The sequence below is a fragment of the Auxenochlorella protothecoides genome, assembly GCF_000733215.1.
Source record: "Auxenochlorella protothecoides strain 0710 unplaced genomic scaffold scaffold18, whole genome shotgun sequence".
In the NCBI taxonomy this organism is placed as follows: Eukaryota; Viridiplantae; Chlorophyta; class Trebouxiophyceae; order Chlorellales; family Chlorellaceae; genus Auxenochlorella; species Auxenochlorella protothecoides.
The window spans coordinates 41,531-57,934 of NW_011934213.1; the positions used below are offsets into that span (position 1 = coordinate 41,531).

At 64.7% G+C, this 16,404-nt stretch overlaps 5 protein-coding genes across 5 annotated transcripts; 2 read left to right on the plus strand and 3 right to left on the minus strand.

Moving 5' to 3' along the window:
- Nucleotides 1-360: 360 nt before the first annotated feature.
- F751_1687 (hypothetical protein) lies at nt 361-2,425 on the minus strand (the record flags this gene model as incomplete). The annotated part of the gene is made up of 5 exons (XM_011399394.1): nt 361-675; nt 1,079-1,264; nt 1,746-2,008; nt 2,171-2,208; nt 2,367-2,425. 5 exons carry the CDS (start codon nt 2,423-2,425, stop codon nt 361-363), a joined length of 861 nt encoding a protein of 286 aa, XP_011397696.1.
- A 241-nt stretch (nt 2,426-2,666) lies between these two features.
- F751_1688 (putative acetyltransferase NSI) lies at nt 2,667-4,033 on the plus strand (the record flags this gene model as incomplete). The annotated part of the gene is made up of 5 exons (XM_011399395.1): nt 2,667-2,820; nt 2,939-3,138; nt 3,352-3,525; nt 3,702-3,804; nt 3,939-4,033. The coding sequence occupies 5 exons, from the start codon at nt 2,667-2,669 to the stop codon at nt 4,031-4,033; spliced, it is 726 nt and encodes a 241-aa protein (XP_011397697.1).
- A 394-nt stretch (nt 4,034-4,427) lies between these two features.
- Nucleotides 4,428-6,362, minus strand: F751_1689 (putative ethanolamine kinase A; the record flags this gene model as incomplete). The annotated part of the gene is made up of 6 exons (XM_011399396.1): nt 4,428-4,755; nt 5,027-5,316; nt 5,471-5,593; nt 5,720-5,857; nt 5,972-6,142; nt 6,231-6,362. 6 exons carry the CDS (start codon nt 6,360-6,362, stop codon nt 4,428-4,430), a joined length of 1,182 nt encoding a protein of 393 aa, XP_011397698.1.
- A 337-nt stretch (nt 6,363-6,699) lies between these two features.
- F751_1690 (Replication protein A 70 kDa DNA-binding subunit) lies at nt 6,700-10,564 on the minus strand (the record flags this gene model as incomplete). Its single annotated transcript, XM_011399397.1, has 12 exons — nt 6,700-6,808; nt 6,959-7,143; nt 7,322-7,405; nt 7,512-7,686; nt 7,953-8,222; nt 8,465-8,660; nt 8,851-9,089; nt 9,377-9,508; nt 9,648-9,748; nt 9,961-10,140; nt 10,307-10,396; nt 10,490-10,564. The coding sequence occupies 12 exons, from the start codon at nt 10,562-10,564 to the stop codon at nt 6,700-6,702; spliced, it is 1,836 nt and encodes a 611-aa protein (XP_011397699.1).
- Nucleotides 10,565-10,918: 354 nt separating this feature from the next.
- F751_1691 (hypothetical protein) lies at nt 10,919-14,145 on the plus strand (the record flags this gene model as incomplete). Its single annotated transcript, XM_011399398.1, has 9 exons — nt 10,919-11,084; nt 11,183-11,420; nt 11,630-11,876; nt 12,208-12,318; nt 12,427-12,570; nt 12,821-12,978; nt 13,174-13,354; nt 13,586-13,672; nt 13,903-14,145. The coding sequence occupies 9 exons, from the start codon at nt 10,919-10,921 to the stop codon at nt 14,143-14,145; spliced, it is 1,575 nt and encodes a 524-aa protein (XP_011397700.1).
- Nucleotides 14,146-16,404: the final 2,259 nt, after the last annotated feature.

The window sequence follows — 16,404 nt, forward strand, 5'->3', positions numbered from 1 at the left end:
CCTCTTGACTCTGGCAGGAGGGGCAAGCTTGTCACTCGATCCATCACAGACTGAGAACTGGTTCTGAACCCTTGCGCTGGTCGCAGCACCTTCGAGCACCCTCGCCTATGGAGCGGCCCCACGCACTGAACTCAACAGTTGAAATGAAATGAAAGGGCTGATCTCACACTGCAAAAGCCCAGCTGTTTAAGCGAGGGCACGCCACGCTCGCAGTGGGATTGCCTCAGGCTAGGTGCCAGTACAGAACGATATGACTGTCAGTAGCCTGTGGACAGGGGACAGTGCAACCTCAGACGGGTGGAAAATCTGAGCAACTCCCGTCAACACTCATGCCAGAGTGGGTCGCCGGCGGTCGTGCGCTCACCCCTCCTCCGCCCACGGCGCCTGTGGGGGGACCAGGCCCCGGCCCCGGCTCCTCCTGGCCACCCCCAGCGCGGCCGCCAGCGGGGCCGACCCATACTTTTGCAGCGCGTAGACGAGGTCGCGCCGCCCCCCGGCCAGCAGCTCAGCCTGGCTGGGGAGCACGCGGGCGGCGTCGCCCCCCAGCCCCGCCATGAAGGCCCGGAACTCCGCCACCGCCGCGCCCAGGCCGTGCCACTGGCCCCTGCCCTGCCTGCGGGGCCTGAGACCCAGCCTGGCGGCCGTGGCGGAAAACCCGCCGCCACGCATGACGGCCTGCGCGGTCGGGCGGGGGTGCCTGGAGTGTGCCTTCGGGGCGTGGGCACGGGGAGGCCCGCCGGCCTGCCTCTGGATCCCCAAGCCCCGTGCATGCACTGACAGCTGCCAACATCCATGCCTCACGTGACAAGGGGTCCCCTCCCTCCCTCCCTCCCTCTCTCCTCCTCCCCCACCCCCCCACACATCTCTTCCAAACACACACGTTGTAGAGGTCGTTCCTTCCCCCACCCAAGAGCTGGTTGGCGGTGGGCATGCCCCCCGGCTCCAGCCCCGCGTCCAGCGCCCAGCGCGTCAGCTCCCGGCGCAGGCGCTGCGCCCCGCCCAGGTGGCGCTGGCGCGGGCGGGGCGGCGCGCGGCCCAGCGCCGCGCCCACCGCGCGGTAGCCGCCGTGCATCGTGACGGCGTAGTGCAGGTCGTACCGCCCCGCCGCCAGCAGGTGTCCGCGCGAAGGCATGACCACGTCCTCCCGCGGCTCGGCCAGCACTTCGCTCCCATCATCGGCCAGCGCGATCAGGGTCGGCAGCTCCGGCGCCTCGCGCGACACCCGCCCCGTCACCTGGTTGTACCAGTACCCGGCCTTTGACGGCTGGGGGGGCAGGGCGGCGGGGTCCGGGGTACCGGGCGGTGGTCGTGGGTCGTCGCCACCCCCCATGCCCCTGGCCCCCTCGCCGCCTCCATCCCCGCGTCCGACGCCCCAGCGCTCCTCGCCGACCTCCGCCTCGCCCGGCTCCTCGAACCTCGTCCAGTGCGCGGCCACGAAGGCGGCCCAGCTCGCGCTGCATGTTGTCCGCGCAGTCCCAGTAGCCCGCGGGGCGGCGGCAGGCCGCCAGCCCCAGCGCGGCGGCCACCTCCAGCTGGCCGCCGGCGAGGCGCACCAGGCGCGCGAGGTCGGCGCGGCCGGCCGCCACCAGCGCCGCGCGCGTGGGCATGGCCCCGCGGCCCAGCCGCGCCGCGGGCGTGCCCGCGCGCGGCGCGGCGTAGGGCGCCAGCTGGGCGCCCAGCGTGGCCAGCAGGGCGCCGCGCTCGCCCAGCTCGCGCAGGCCGGGGGGGAGGTCCAGGCGCAGCACGCGACCGGCGTGGTCCACGCGCGCCACGATGGAGGGCACCCAGGGCACCAGGTGCTCCACAGGCGTGCCGTGGGGGAGCAGGCGCGAGGCGGCGGCCGATGCCCCGGTCACGCCACGCACCGTCAGCATGGGCTGGCCCTGGCCGGGGTGCAGGGAGTGGACGCTGCCCAGCGCCTCCCCGGTCTCAGCACAGGTCACCGTGTAGCCGATCAGGTCGGGGGTGGGGGGCGGGGGCGGCTGGGGAGGGGACCAGGGCTTCGGGGCTGGGGGGGAGGGGGAGCGCCGCCTGCAAGGGAGGGGTTTGAGATGGGTGCCTGAGTGCCAGCCGGGCAGGTGGGGCGCATGCGACCAGCATGCCACCGAGTTATCGAAACTTCATGTCAGGTACAGGTAAATGTGCCAGCCAATTCCCAGCCCATGCGCACCTGGGACGGTGATGATGGTGACGTCGCCCGGGGACGGCCTGCAGGGCCGATGCGCTGTGGGGATGCGCGAGGGGTGCTCGCCCCACCATTGCCCTGGAGGGACACAGCAACAGAGAAGTGCTTCTACAATGGCTCCATCCGGCCCGACCCAGCATCTGCATCCTTTTGTCTTGGCTTTGCCAGCAGGCGACCTCACCCCAGGCTATGAGAAGGCCAGGGGCGGTATCGTCGCCGCGCACGGTTGGGAAGGAGCATGATCAGATTCTAGAGGTCTTAGCAAGGAATTTGTGCAGAAATTGCTGCCATGCTCACGAGCAAGGTGCAGAGTCGTCCTTGGAATGGTTTCGCGGGCGCGGAGACCCTTGAAACCGATCTGATAGTACACACCCACCCGGTCGCCATGCAAGATCCAACACTGTGCTGGTGAGCATACAGGGGCACCTCAGAATGCTATCGGTATAATCGAAACAGCCTGTATCGAGAGGCCCGGGGACCCATGGCCGGATCTGCGGCCATGCCCACCTCTGTGGCTCGCCCCCTAAAGGCTTTCACGACCCTTCAGCCCCGGCCCACACGCCGCACGAGATGCGCTCCGGAGCGGCCCACCGCCCTGAATTTTTCAGCAAAGCCCCACCTCCGCTTCAGCAAAGGTGCATGCCGACGGCATGGCTCGGGTCCGTGTGGGCCGACGGGCGACCTTTTTCGTGGCCTATGTGCACTAGTCAAGGAAGGATGCCGCACGCTCGTGAACCCACATCCTGCGCGCAGGTGCTAGTGCACCCGTGTCCTCCGATGGCATATGCACCCAGAAATCCCAGCTCCTGAGCGGGACAGGCAGCCTCAAGGACACCACACAGGCCAGAGAGGACCTGCTCACCAAGAGCGACGAGCATTTCGCAGAGCTGGGCCTGGCGTTCGAGTGGAGCCTGGCGCCCAACCTGGATGAGCTCAACGACCTCTTCCAGCGGGTGAGAAGGGTCTGTGGGGGGTGGGTGGGGGGTCCTGCGTCTGAGCGATCGATGGGTTTGTTGGAGTCCAACGATGCAATTGGCCAGCGATCTACTGGGCGGGATTGTGCAGGCGCCCTTCCCAGGCCTCAGCATGTGGCCTGGACGGCGGCCATGCAGCCTCCACGGCACCCCGACGCCGCACCTCAGCATTCATGGGCTCGCGGTGCGCAGGTGGGCTTCCCGCGCCGCGACAAGGCCAAGTTCGCCGAGGCGCTGAGCAACACGCATTGCACGGTGTGGGTGCGTGCAACCCGGAAGTCGCGCATGGCGCGGGAGGGCCAGCTGCTCGCCTTTGCCCGGGCGACCAGCGACAAGGCCCTGACCGCGACCATTTGGGACGTGGCGGTGAGTGGTTGCCAGGGGGACCTTGGTGTTCCTTTGGTGCTGAAGGAGGGGCGGAAGCTGATACACGAGGGCTGCTGCGGTGCACAGCACTGGGCTGCTCCTTTGGATGGTACTGTGCAGAAACTCGCATGCCCAGATAAGCAGTCATTTCCCTTTCAACACGCTCACCGTGCCAGGTCACGCCCGGCTGGCAGCGCATCGGGCTGGGCAGGGCGCTGGTGGAGCGCTTACTGGAGGCGCTGACGTCGCAGGGCATCCCCACCATCACCCTCTACGCCGGTAGGGGTTGGCTCGCGTCGGCGGCGTGGGAATTTTGTGCTGCCTGGGGTGGAAGGCGGGGGGCCTTGGTGGGACTGGTCAATGGCATGGGCGAGCTCCTTGCACAGCACAACCTTCCCTCCCTTCCGGTGCAGAGCCGGGGGTTGTGGGCATGTATGAGAAGATGGGCTTCGTGTGCGACCCCCAGGGTGTGAAGGGCCTCGCCTTTCAGCAGAAACGTGGGCGATGACCTCGACGGAGGGGTGCTTGCAGGCCAGCTCACAGGGTTTTGGGGCGGGCCCTTTTTCATCAAGTGTGCAGCGCCGTGCTCCAAGGCTGGGACCTGGGCCAGGCTGCCCTGTTCCAACCCTCTCGACAGCCGTGACCTCATGCATGCGCGGCCCAGGCGCGGACATGCTGCAGTGCCCTGGTCTCCTCCTCCTGCATGCAGCCGCTCCGAAGCCTGGGCCATGCCGGCTTGTTGTCCCTTGAAATTACACCATCGCACTGTAATAACAGCAGCAGGAGCAGCAGCATGGATAAAGGAGGGTATCTCGAGGCCAGCGAGCCGCAAGGCTTAGAAAATGTTGGTGTCCTTGGCATCTCAATGCCTGAAGCGCCTCGCGCACATGCCTCCCAGCACCTCAGGCGCCCTCCTGGACGGGAAAGCGCTGCGCGGCGGCTGCCAGGAAGGCCTCACTGCGCGCGGCGCACTCGGCCCACCGCACCCGCGCGTACTCGAGGTAGTCAAAGTCCAGCAGGCTCCACTGGGCCTGCAGGAAGCACCATGCACCCCAGTACTGGTGGCTGGCCAGGGCATACACGTTGGCCTCCGCCACGGCGTCCGCCACCGCGTCCGCCGAGATCTCTGCCGGGGCGACGCCGGCCTCCGCCGCCAGGTAGGCGCGCAGAAAGGCGCCGGCCTCCTCGTCGCTGGGGTACTGGGTGTAGTCGCCGTCAAAGCCAGCGTACCTGCGTTGGGGAAACTTGAATTGTAAGAGGGCACCATAGTCGGTGGCCCCTGCAGTGCAGGAGCGCAATCTGCCCCGGGGCCGGTGGGGTCTGCCCGTATCACGAGACCCGTCAATCCTCAAGCCGTCAATCGGCACGTGGCGCCAAGCACTGAAGCCTGTCCTTTGATGCTCATCCACCTGTATTCCCGCCGCTTCTTCCCTACGTTGGTCCTCCTGTCCCCCGCGCTCTTCCCTCCCCCCGAGATAAAAACAAACCCAAACAAACTTACTCATTGAAGTGGTTGCCCCAGTCGTAGCCGCGTGGCGCCCAATCCACATACTCAAAGTCGATGAAGGTCATGTCGTTGCGGGCCGAGGTGGTGGACACGGGCGAGGCAGCGGTGGACTCGCCAGCCACGGTCCCGGCAGCCAGGAAAGCGTCGGAGACCATCACGTTCCCGGCCAGCAGGTCGTTGTGAGCCAGCACGGTGGGCGAGCCGACGGCGGCGCATGCCCTCTCCACCTGTTGCACCCGGCGGCGCAGGTCTGCAAGGTCAAAGGCCTCGAACTCAGCTTGTTTCTGTGGGGGATGGACGGAGGGGAGGTTGCGGGCGGAGGGAAGGCCCCTTGGGCAACACCGAATCATGGAAGCATACCATGCACCACAGGACTAAAATCTGCCCTCGCTGCTCCACGAGAGCTGGCGACGAACCCTCTCCACAGGCCCAGCACACAGCTGAATCCAGCGCCGGCGCGCCCACCACCACTTGCACCTGGGCGTCCTTGAAGGTGAAGCCCTCTGTGATGTCCAGCCACTCATGTATACGTTTGAAAGGAGTGTTGGTGGTCCGCGGCCCCTGCGGGGTGGAGAGGGTGCTCATTCAGGTGGCAAGATTGGGGGGCTGGGATCAATGCAAGCTACGCCACATCCTTGCAAGATCGTCAGCACGACCACCTGGAATTACACACACAAACACACGCACGGGGGCGGGGATGCTGTGGAATCGCTGCAGCGCCACGGCGATGGCTGCGGCGATGCGTGAGTCCTTGAGCTGGGCGGGGGAGAGGCACTTCTGGGGGAGGAAAGCCTCCAATCGTCCGGAGGTGAAGGTTCCCAGGACCTGGAGGGCAGAAGGCGAGGGTGAGGTGCAACGGTAGGGACCAGATTGTGGAGTGTTGGCCCAATGCATGTGGGATCCTTACGACACCACCCGGCCTCAGCAAGCCCCACCCACCTCTGTCCCAAAGCCATGCTGGGATACCAGCTGCATGGTGGCTACTTCATGGTCACGGTTGATGAATCGGTCGGTGTTCAGGCCATATAGACGGCACAGCACAGGTTCCAAGCTGCCGGTGGGTGCAGCCTTATACAGTGCGTTGCTGATGCCTCCAGTCACTGTGGTGACCTGTGTGTTATGTAGAGGTATGCCAGCCTGTCTATCAATCACGGCTGGATGGGACCGCAGATCGCTTAATCGGGGGCCAGCACCGCACCTCGACATCGGCGTCGCTCAGGCATGCCCACTCCGGCAGCAAGCGACGGCAGATCTCTCGCACACCCCGCATCAGCCCTTCCTGAGGTAACTGGGAGTCCAGGGCGTAATCGACATGGGGCGTGATCGCCATGTTCCCCGCGGAGCCCCGGGAGTGGCTGGGAGAGTTGCAGGCCAGGCAGGACTTCGTATTCTCCACGCACACAGACAGCCTGGCTTTCGGCAGCGAATGGTTGCCGAGTATTATCTTCGAGATGCTGTTGCGAGGTTGTCCGAATGGGGTTACCAAAGCCCTTTTGCGAGTGCCTGGCCAGCTGACGATGAATCAGACCTGTAGCTAGGGCTTGCTGACGAGGCAAAGCGAGTCATGCCGGCGGGGTTTCCAGACCGGACATCGGGGACTAGGTGTTGTTCCAGAATCAATGAGATCAGACCAAAAGCAGGTCAAGAAGGGATGAAGCTTTCTTCTCCTAGGCTTGGCCTGAGATCAGACTGAGCATCCTCCTGCTCTCCGCCGCGAAGTCCAGGGGCTTGATCTCCGCCAGCGCAAACCGCTGCCGCTGCTCACCGTTGTACTCCCTGCGACGAGGCATGAGGATGAAGGGATGGACTTGAGCGTCTGTACCTGTAGGGATAGGTCAACACTATATTTTCTACATTGGATGAGGCTCCCACCATCGCTTGACTTCGAGCATGTACATACACCTTTCCACCACCTTTCCCACTCACTGTGCACTGGCCTTGACCCGCAGGGCCCAGTCCTTCCAGCTGGCGGCCTTGAGCGTGGCCAGGAAGCGCGATGGCTCGGCGTCCTTGAGGGCGGCCAGGTCGTCGGCAGACATGCCCAGCAGCTCCTGCGCCTGGTCATTGAACACCTGCACAAAGCACTCCCCGCTCTCATCCACCACCTTGGCCTGGGAAGTAGGAGTCGAGGGGAGATGGGAGGGGGGTGGATGCCGGCTCGAAGCGTGCTCACTGCAAAGCACAGCGGCCGGTGGTGGCCAGACCCCTGCGGCAAGAGCCGGACCCCCCTGCTCCAATGCAGCCAGCCACACCAAGATCCAGTCTGGCAGGGGGCTCAGCCAAGTGTACCTGCAGGATGTACCGCCTGACCATGCTGGGCAGGGTGGTGCCGCTGTACTCGCAGTACCACTGGCCGGGGCCCTGCTCCACGACCTGCGAGTCGGGCACGGGCGCATCGCGGCGTGGATAGCAAGGGCAATGGGGTGTGCGGCGCCGCACCCTTCACCTCCACATACCCATTCCTCTTCTCTCCCTGCACCTTGCGGTTGTTCTCGGGGTTGGCAGCGTAGTACAGGCTCTGGTCCGGGTTGATGCTGGCCACCGTGGCGGTGGCGGAGCTGAACACCGGCTTGACCCCAGCGGAGGTGGGCCCCTGTTCGCGGATGTCGGCCAGGGACAACCTGGCGTTGGAGGCGGCCTGGGCACCGCTACGCCTGTGGGCATATGAATGTTTGTTGGGGGGGAGTCAGGGTAGGGCTGCAAGCGAGGAGGAGTGCCTTCACGACAGGGTGCGGCTTTCAAAGAACGGCGAGGCACGGCACCGCCCCTGTGTGTACGAGGCTCATGCCGCGGATGCAAGAAGCTGCGCCCCCTTGTCAGGGCGCTCGGCTCGCTTCCCAACCGCCACCACCGGGCAAAATCCGAGTCCAGCGCCGCCATCCCCATGCCAATCCCCAGCCCCTAACCCAGAATTTCTCACCCCGCTGCGCCGCTCAGGCCCTCTCCGACGTGGGTGGTGGGCGCCGCGCTGCCCTCGCCCGCCCACCAGGCCCGCAGAGCGTCGGCCTCAGGCCCAGCGGGGTCCACGCTCAGGACGCTGCGGTGCAGGGTCGACACCGACACACCGTTGAAGGCCGACACGCGGCAGGCGGAGACAGAGAGGACGGGGTGCTGAGCGGCTCTGCTTTCCAGCTCGGCGCCCAGGCCCTCAGCCGTCGGCCCCCACAGCGTCAGGGTCACCGTCTTCTTGCTAGTCCAAGGGGGGGGGGGGGGGGCGGGAAAGGGGTGTTGGGGCAGGGGTTTAGGAAGCGAGGAGAAATCCATGCGTGGTGGGAGGTGCCGGGGTCTGTGGCAGGTACCACAGCTGGTCAAGGCCTCTGCATGTTTATCAGCCCTGACCGTGTGGCTCGCAGACTTTCCCGCAGCTACTCCCCCAGCCCCCAGCTGCCCCTCCGAAACAGTACAGGTGGCACTCAGCCAATCCGCGCGCACCCCTGGTCGACAAGGGTGACGTCGCGGCGTGCCAGCTCAGCGGCATCCACCTTGCGCTTGACGCTGCCCAACGGCCCCACCGAAGAAACCACGGCAAGGAGGTCGACGGTCATCTTCTTGTCGGCAAATGCCGCCAGCTGCTCGATGGGCACGGGGTCCAGCTTGGCCTGCATCTGGCTGACATCAATGTCGTCCTCTGCAATGGAGCAGGGGATGGGGAGGTGTGGGTGAGTGGGGGGTGTTGGAGGGCGCTCATGGTGGGGCAAGGCTCGGCAAGGGCCTGGGGGCGGAGAAGTATACAGCGCAGCTCGCTTCCCGCCCAGGGGAGCCAGCGCATGGGCAGGCATGGATCGAGCTTCAACCCCGCCCATCGGATGCTGACTCACCGCACGGCTCCACCTCCGCTCCGGCGTCAAAGTGCAGCGTGTAGTCGTTGCGCACGGAGGAGAACTTCTTGTTGGCGGGCTTGACGGCGCCGCGCGCCAGCGTGTACACCCGCCCCTCCTCCAGCGCGGCGTAGCAGCGGTCTGCCGCCTCGCGCCAGAAAGTGGCCTCGATGCTCGTTCCGCGGTCGTCCACCAGCTCCGCAGAGAAGACGCTGGTGGCTGCGCCGTTCTTGGTGAAGCTGCGAGGTGATGAGGAAAGGGGGAAGAGTCAGGGTTGAGGTACAGGGCGGACGGTATGGGATGGAGTGAGCGAGGGATCGTGCGAGTCCCGTCTCGGGGTCGGACTGGGACTGGGTCCGGGGTCTGGCTAGCAAGGCGTATGCTGTGTTACTTGCAGACTTGGACCTTTGGTCCAAGTCCTGACCGCAAGCTGGTCAATGGCAAGATAGACGTGCATGGGCACCAGTTGCCTGCAATGTGTACCATGGAACACAGTACGCAGCCATGCCTCCGCCCGGCCCGCCACCGGCGGTCCACTTGCCTGCGCTTCTGGCCCTTGGACACCACCTTGGCCTTGATGGCCCAGTTGTTGTTGTAGGGGTTCAGGGCGCCGATGGGCTGGATGGTCCGGGGGGTGGCACCCCCATTGCGCAGCGCCCTGTGCCGGAGAGAGTGGAGGTTTGGCTGGAGAGGAGGAGGGATTTGAAGCCCAGCATGGAGGCCCCTGCACCCTATGGTCTGCTGGCCCCACAAGTGCCGCATGAGCAGGACCGACATGTTCCCGCTGGTGCACCCACCAGCCGGCGGAGGGAGGGGTTGGGTGGTTGATGGGCGTGGCGGAGGCTGGGGCGCCGTAGGGGCTTGCGGCTGGGCGGCTGAGCGGGGCGGGGGTGGCAGCCTGTGGGGTGGTGCACCGGGTTGTCATCAAGACTGTGCAGCACCAAAGCCCATGCTTTTCGATGTGTATGCCAATGTGTCGGGCCATGGGCCCTACCCAGCAGCCAGAGAAGACAGCGGATGATACCGCGCAATCCAACTCAGCCTCTAATGTCTGGCCCTCATCAGCCTCCAAGAACTCGCATGGCCCGGCCGCTGCCACACACGCGTCACCTCGGGCTTGATGGCCTCGGCCTTGGGTGCAGCAGGGGCCGGTGAGGATGGCTCCCGGTCACCCACCAGGTCCATGCCGGCAACAATCAGCACCTTGCTGTCCTCGATGGAGCTGATGTTGGCTTCCGTGATGCACACCACATCATCCTCCTTCAGCTGTGCGCCATGCCGCTTTCCGACCTGCCAGGCAGGAGGAGGAAAGCAGTGCGATGGGCTGTACAGGCGTGGCCCTCGCTGGGCAGAGTGCACGGAGATGCATGGTCTTCCTGCAGGGCCATGCATGGAAGTAGCGCAGTCTCTGCAACAAGCTTTGGACCATCACATCCGAAGGGGAAATCCAACGCACCTGGGAGGTGAGTATGCCGGAGATGTTCTCCTTGCCATCGGAGAACTGGCACTTGTACTTGCCGTTCACTCCCTCCTGCAGCTGTTGGACCTGCGCCACATGGGCCGATGCAGGGGGGTGGGTTTCCATATCCTTTTCCAAGCCATCGTGCCATCCTGTGTCCAACGACGCGGTTCCACCCACCTTGAGCGTCACGGCCTCGGAAAAGGCGTCGCTAGCCTTCAGGTTGGCCACCGACCCCGGGGTCAGGATGGACATGATGACGTCCGAGCTTGTATCGGAGCAGTAGAGAGGACTATAGCAGTAGTTTCAGCAGCAAGATGAGACGCGAGAGCCTCGAGGGTGTCACATCGCAATCGCACAGCCCACGACACTTCAAATATGAATCGGGGGGACCCCCATGCGCAGTACCCACGGGGGGGTCCCCACCCCGCGCGCGCAGTGTCCGGACGAACGATACGCGAGATGCAGAGGCGAGCGGGGATCCACAGTCGCATTCACAATTACATACCTGCAGATCTTCTCCTCCATTGAGTCAGAGGAGACATGCGCTGTCTCGCGTGAGACCCCGTTGCAGGGTGAGATTGCCAGTGCCTTACCGGTTCCTTGCTCATGGCTCGCATGAATGAGCCGAGTACCGGAGCCAGGAGTGGCGTGCGCCTGCTCTTCCTCGCTCTTCTGCTGACCGGAGGGGTTGTGTACCTGTTCGGGAAGCCGCTGCAGCAAGTGTACTGGGGCGTGAGTGGCAGGATATCGCTCAGCTCCCACTCCTCCAGGGGTGAGCCCGTGACTGAAGAGAGAACGATGTCGTGATCATGTGCATGGATCCTGTATGATCTGCGAGTGACGTCCATCCGTCTACCTTGCGCAACCCAGCCGCGGGGGCCGCAGGCGATGGGTCAGGTGTGGGCACCATAGATGAGCCCGTCACAAGGGAAGGCGTAGCGGGGAAGGATGAGCCCCTCGACGACTCCAGCAAACCTCAGGACCAGACCGGGGGCTTGGTTGAGTGGGACGAGTCCCAAGACAGGCCAGCGGACTCCGCGACAGATGATGGGAAGCTGGACTCCTCTGCCACGGAAGCCAAGGCAACGGGGAAGGATGCCCTCACTCGGTGAGGGGTGATGTGTGATGTGCCAAGACCTGGTCAGGCTGGGATCCTTTGCCGGTGGTGGAGGGCTGGGGCTGGGGTATTCTATGCAGGCCTCCCTGCCACTCTTGTCATGCAGTCATGAAGAGACCCCTCCCACATGCTCCTTGATGTATGATGCTCCGTGCTCCACCGCATATCCCACCCACCCCTCCACTCCACTCAACCACCAGGGAGCTCATCGAGCCCCTGGCGCAGGACAAGTACATAATGGTCACTTGGGCCAACTGGCATTACCGCGACTTTGTGGGGAACTGGGTCTACCACCTGAAGAAGACGGGGTGCAGCGCATTTGTGGTGGGGGCCATGGACGACAAGCTCCTGGCCTGGCTGCAGGAGAACGGCATCCCCACCTTCCTCATGAGCTCGGGCCTGCCCACCTCCGATTTTGGCTGGGGAAGCAAGTCCTTCTTCAAGATGGTGAGCTGCTGCTTGCTGGGGTGGTGTGGCATTGCAAGGGATCTGCGTGCAGCAGGTAGGCATGCCGTAGGATGTCAGGCATTTCGCTCCGGGATGGGGCCAGAGGGATGTGCTTGCGGCCGCTGAGCGAGGAATTGCGAGGCTCTGTGTGGAAGTTGGGATGTGCTGGCTGAATTGGGTGAGAAATTCCATCACTTGTGTGCAAAAGCATACCTATGGCAATACTGGCGTGCACCCTCGACCACCCCATGCAACTGCATCCGCTTGAAGCCCTGTCACCAGGCGTGTCACACTGCCGCCATCAGGCCCCGCACCTCTCCTCCCTTCCCAGGGCCGCGAGAAGGTGGGCCTGGTGAATGCCTTCCTGGCAATGGGCTTTGACGTCATCATCTCCGACGTCGACACGGTCTGGCTTAGGGACCCTATCCCCTACATGAAGCGGGTGAGGCAGCATGCTGGTCCCCTCGGGGTTGTCCCCGGGCTGCCTTTGAACAACCCACACCGCCAATCATTGGGAGCCCAACATCCCGTGCCGCAACCCTCTGCGCAGTACCCTGACGCCGACGTGCTGGCCTCCAGCGACGTGGTCAGCAGTACCAGCAGGACCGAGGACCTGGAGGGCCCAGCCTCCAGCCGAGGGGTCGCCAACATCGGCATCATGCTCTTCAGGCCCAAGGCCCTCGCCTTTGCCAAGGTGTGCCACGTGGGATGGCGGGCAGGGGCGCTGGGGTGGTGCAATCGCTGCATGGGAGGGGGTGGGGCCATGGAGGGCTCAGCACACCCCGTGGGCATACACGAGGAGGGCGGCCGGGGGAAAGGCCCGAAGGCTTCTGCCTCTGAGCGCGCCATTCAGTGCCACGCAAGTCCAGGGGCTCCTGGTGGCAGGCGCCCCGGGTCCGTGGCCTGGACAGCCAAACCTCTGCCTCACCCCATGCTGACCCCAGGAGTGGACGGAGGCCATGGAGAAGGACGAAAAGTATTGGGACCAGAATGCCTTCAACGACATCCTGCTGAGCGATGCCCAGGACGTGCCGGGGCGGACCGACAACCTGCTCAAGTACGCAGTGCTGGAGGCCCTGTGGGGGGGCGTTGGGGTCAAATGGTGGTGGTTGGGGAGGGTGAGGTGGCCTGGCGTCAGGCTCGGCGCTGCCATTGGGAGGTGCCCACGCGCACTTTGCAGCCCTCGGCTTCTGGGCATTGGGCGTCCAAGAGGATCAGTCCCTCCCAGCACCCCGCTCGCCCCGCCGCCGCCGCGAATCCAGCCCGATCGCCCGCCCCACCCGCCTCGCCTGCGCAGGGCCTACAAGGGCTCACTCCTGGTGGGCATTCTGCCCGTCTCCATCTTTTGCTCGGGCCAGACCTACAAGGAGGGCCTGTTCAGGAAGCTGGGGCTGGAGCCCTACGTCATACACGCCACCTTTCAGTTCTCGGGCACCGCCGGGAAGCGGCACCGCCTGAGGGAGTGGGGCGCCTGGAAGGTGGGCCGCAAGGGGGGAAGGGAGGGATGGCGGGGAGACACGGTGGGGGGCGTCACGCGTGCAGGGTTGGCGCGCCGTCGAGGGGCGGTGCACTGCTGGCGCCCCGGCGCGCGACTCGCCCCTGTGCATGTTGCAGCCCCGCCCCTTGACTTTGCCCACTGCTGGTCTTACCCCCAGAACGTCCTGCCTTGAGGCATACCAATCCCACCCCACCCCACCCCCCTCGCGCAGGACCCCCCTGAGTGGTGGACCCACCCCATCGGCTTCCTCTCCTACGACAATGACGTGCCGGAGGCCCTGCTGGAGGCCGCTCGCACGGTGAGACGCCCGTTCGGTGTAGGACTCGCCTGGGATCCGCGGCGGTGCCTCATGGCATGGGAGGACAGGTGACCTGCGCGCTGTGTTTGCCAGAAGGTCGGGCACCCCCTCTCTGTGGGCCCCGGCCGGCTCCCAGCGCCTACCTGCAAGGCACCCAAGGGCACCAGCCCTGCGCCCCCGGCCCTGACCCCCCTCATCCTCTTCCTCTCCCCCCCACCACACACACGCAGGCCAACCTGTCGTACGCCCTGCCCTCCACCCTGCCCCACTTCGCGCTGGTCAACCACCAGCTGCGCAGCATGCGCAACGCGCTGGTCCTGGCCTCGGAGCTGGGTGGCGCCGCCACCGTGCTGCCCTCCATCTGGGTGGGGCTGGACCGCTGGTGGGCGCCGCACGACGGCCGCCTGCCCAACTCCAGGATAGACCTGCCCTTTGCCGCGCCCGCGGACCTGGTACTGGACCTGGAGATGTGAGGAAGGGGCGGGGTGTAAAGGGGGAATGGGCTGCAGAACGATTCTTCTGCACGAATCTCCACAATCGCCCCACTGCAGACCTGATTGTGTACTCAAGGAGTTCGAGTCCAGGTGCCAAGCAGATGGACCAACACCAAGCAACCACCCATTCAAGGCACTCTGATCAGCCGCTACACTGATTGTCAAAAAGCACCCGCGGTGACCAGACTGCACGGCTCTGTTGGGAGGGAAGATGGCACACTCCTGGGTGGCGCGTGCGCACAGCCCGTCTGACACACGAGATTTCTGCATGAGGAACTCCGAGGCCTCGCCCAACCCTGATCCCGAGCTTCTACATGCCGGAGAGGGACCATCAGGGCCACCACCCTGTTCTGTGGACGGCGTATTGCGCATCATTCAGATCAATGGTGACGAGAGAAGCATCACATGATAATCAACAGTCAGCCCTGGTCGCCGCCGTGGCACAGGAAAGGCCACGCCCTTTTTGTAGGTGTGTCAGGGTGGTCAGAGTTCTGCCTATCATGTTATAATCCCATCTATCAGCTCCTGAGAGAGGCTGTGTTTGGGGTGATGAGGTTCATGCAACCGCACCGCCATCTTCTGGAGGTCAGGTCCAAGAGTGGCTACATTACATCATGCTTGTTGAGAGGGATTGAGGTGTCCCTCTAGACGGTGTCTGATTTCTTTGCTTCCCCTCAAATAGATTTGTGTGCTAGGTCCCTGGGAAGTGGTTCTTGTGCTCCGTCACGGCTACCTTGCCTGGAGGCAGCGATAGCGACTCGTGTCGGCCTGCGCGACAACTTCGCAAGTGGGACGAATGATTAGAGAAGTTAAACGCGGTTCTCGTATTAAGGAAGCAATGCCACGGCGTTTCACAGGGTTTGTGGGGTTCCGGCTGTCAGTTGATGCGTTGTGGAATCGAATCTGGAGGGACCCCAGGAAATAACGTAATCACGAACCACGACGCAGTAGGGAGAGCGGGGGAGATTTGCCTAAGGCTGCCCCACCATACCTCAGTCAGAGCCGTTGAAGCAGCTTCTCGCACGACACTCCATCGTGATTTAGAAGCTTGCTGTAGAGCTTCGGATAAGTATACTTTGCGGAAGCTGACCACAAGGCCGACCTGGAGACCTCACACCTGGGTGCGGACTCTGGTGTGGAGGAGCCCCATGGCCATGAATAACGCCACGTCTCTTCTTCAACATGGGCACAAGCTGGAAGGTGCGAGGGGAGGCGTCGCGAACTCCTCGATACGATGAAAGGAGTCCTCTCCGCACTGACCCCCCTGACATCCGGTCTAACGGTGCTCTGGGCAGGCACACGTCTAGGCGCATGGCTGGGAGTGAACATGCTTGTTTAAGCAGTTTGCACTGCCCTGGACCCGCAGGTGCTGCGTACAAGGCCGGGATGCTCGGTGAGGCGCCCTCCGCCCTCGCTGCCTTGGTGGAGCTGCTCCGCTCGTTGGACGGCACTTCACAGCAAGCCTCCGTGCCCCACCCCGGTCCATCCCCACCTTCCACGGTGTGTTTCGGCACAGTTCCAGGCTTCTCCAACACCTCTTCATGCGCTGCCTCTGGTCCGGTCCTTTGGCTCCCCCTGCTTCCGACTCTGCCCCCTCCTCCCCCCAACCAGATGAGCGACCTCAACTACATCCGCCAGCCAGCCCCGGGGCCCATGGCCGCCTTTGCGCCCACGCTGCATCCCTGCACCACCCAGAACGAGACCAGGCCGGGCAGCTCCGGCTCCCCCTCGCAGAGCCTGGAGGGCGAAGAGGCGCAGCGCAGCAACGGAACACCAAACAGCAAGGTGTGTGCGGTGGGGCGTGTTGCTCACATGCCGTCGGCAGCACCCGCATGCTTTGCGTGGCCTAGAGGGTGGTCTGGCCTGCAGCACGGCCTGCAGCGGGGTCCGGGGCGGCGCAGCCCCCATGACCCCTGGGAATCCAGCGGCCCCCGACCCCGCTACCCCCCCCTGACCCCTGCCACCCACACCGGCTCCTCCCACCCACCCTGCCACACACTCACACACACACACACTCACACACACACTTACACACACCTCTGGGCCCTCCCCGCGCAGGGGCTGCAGGCTCGGTCCGCCTCCCGCAGCCTGGAGGACATCATGCAGCGTCGGCGCGAGGCTGCGCGCCGCTCGCGCCGACGCAAGTCCGCCCAGCTGCAGGCCATGGAGGCCGAGCTGGTGGAGCTGCGGCGCGAGGTTGCCACGCTGCGCGCCCAGCTCGCCTGCCGCGCGGGTCGT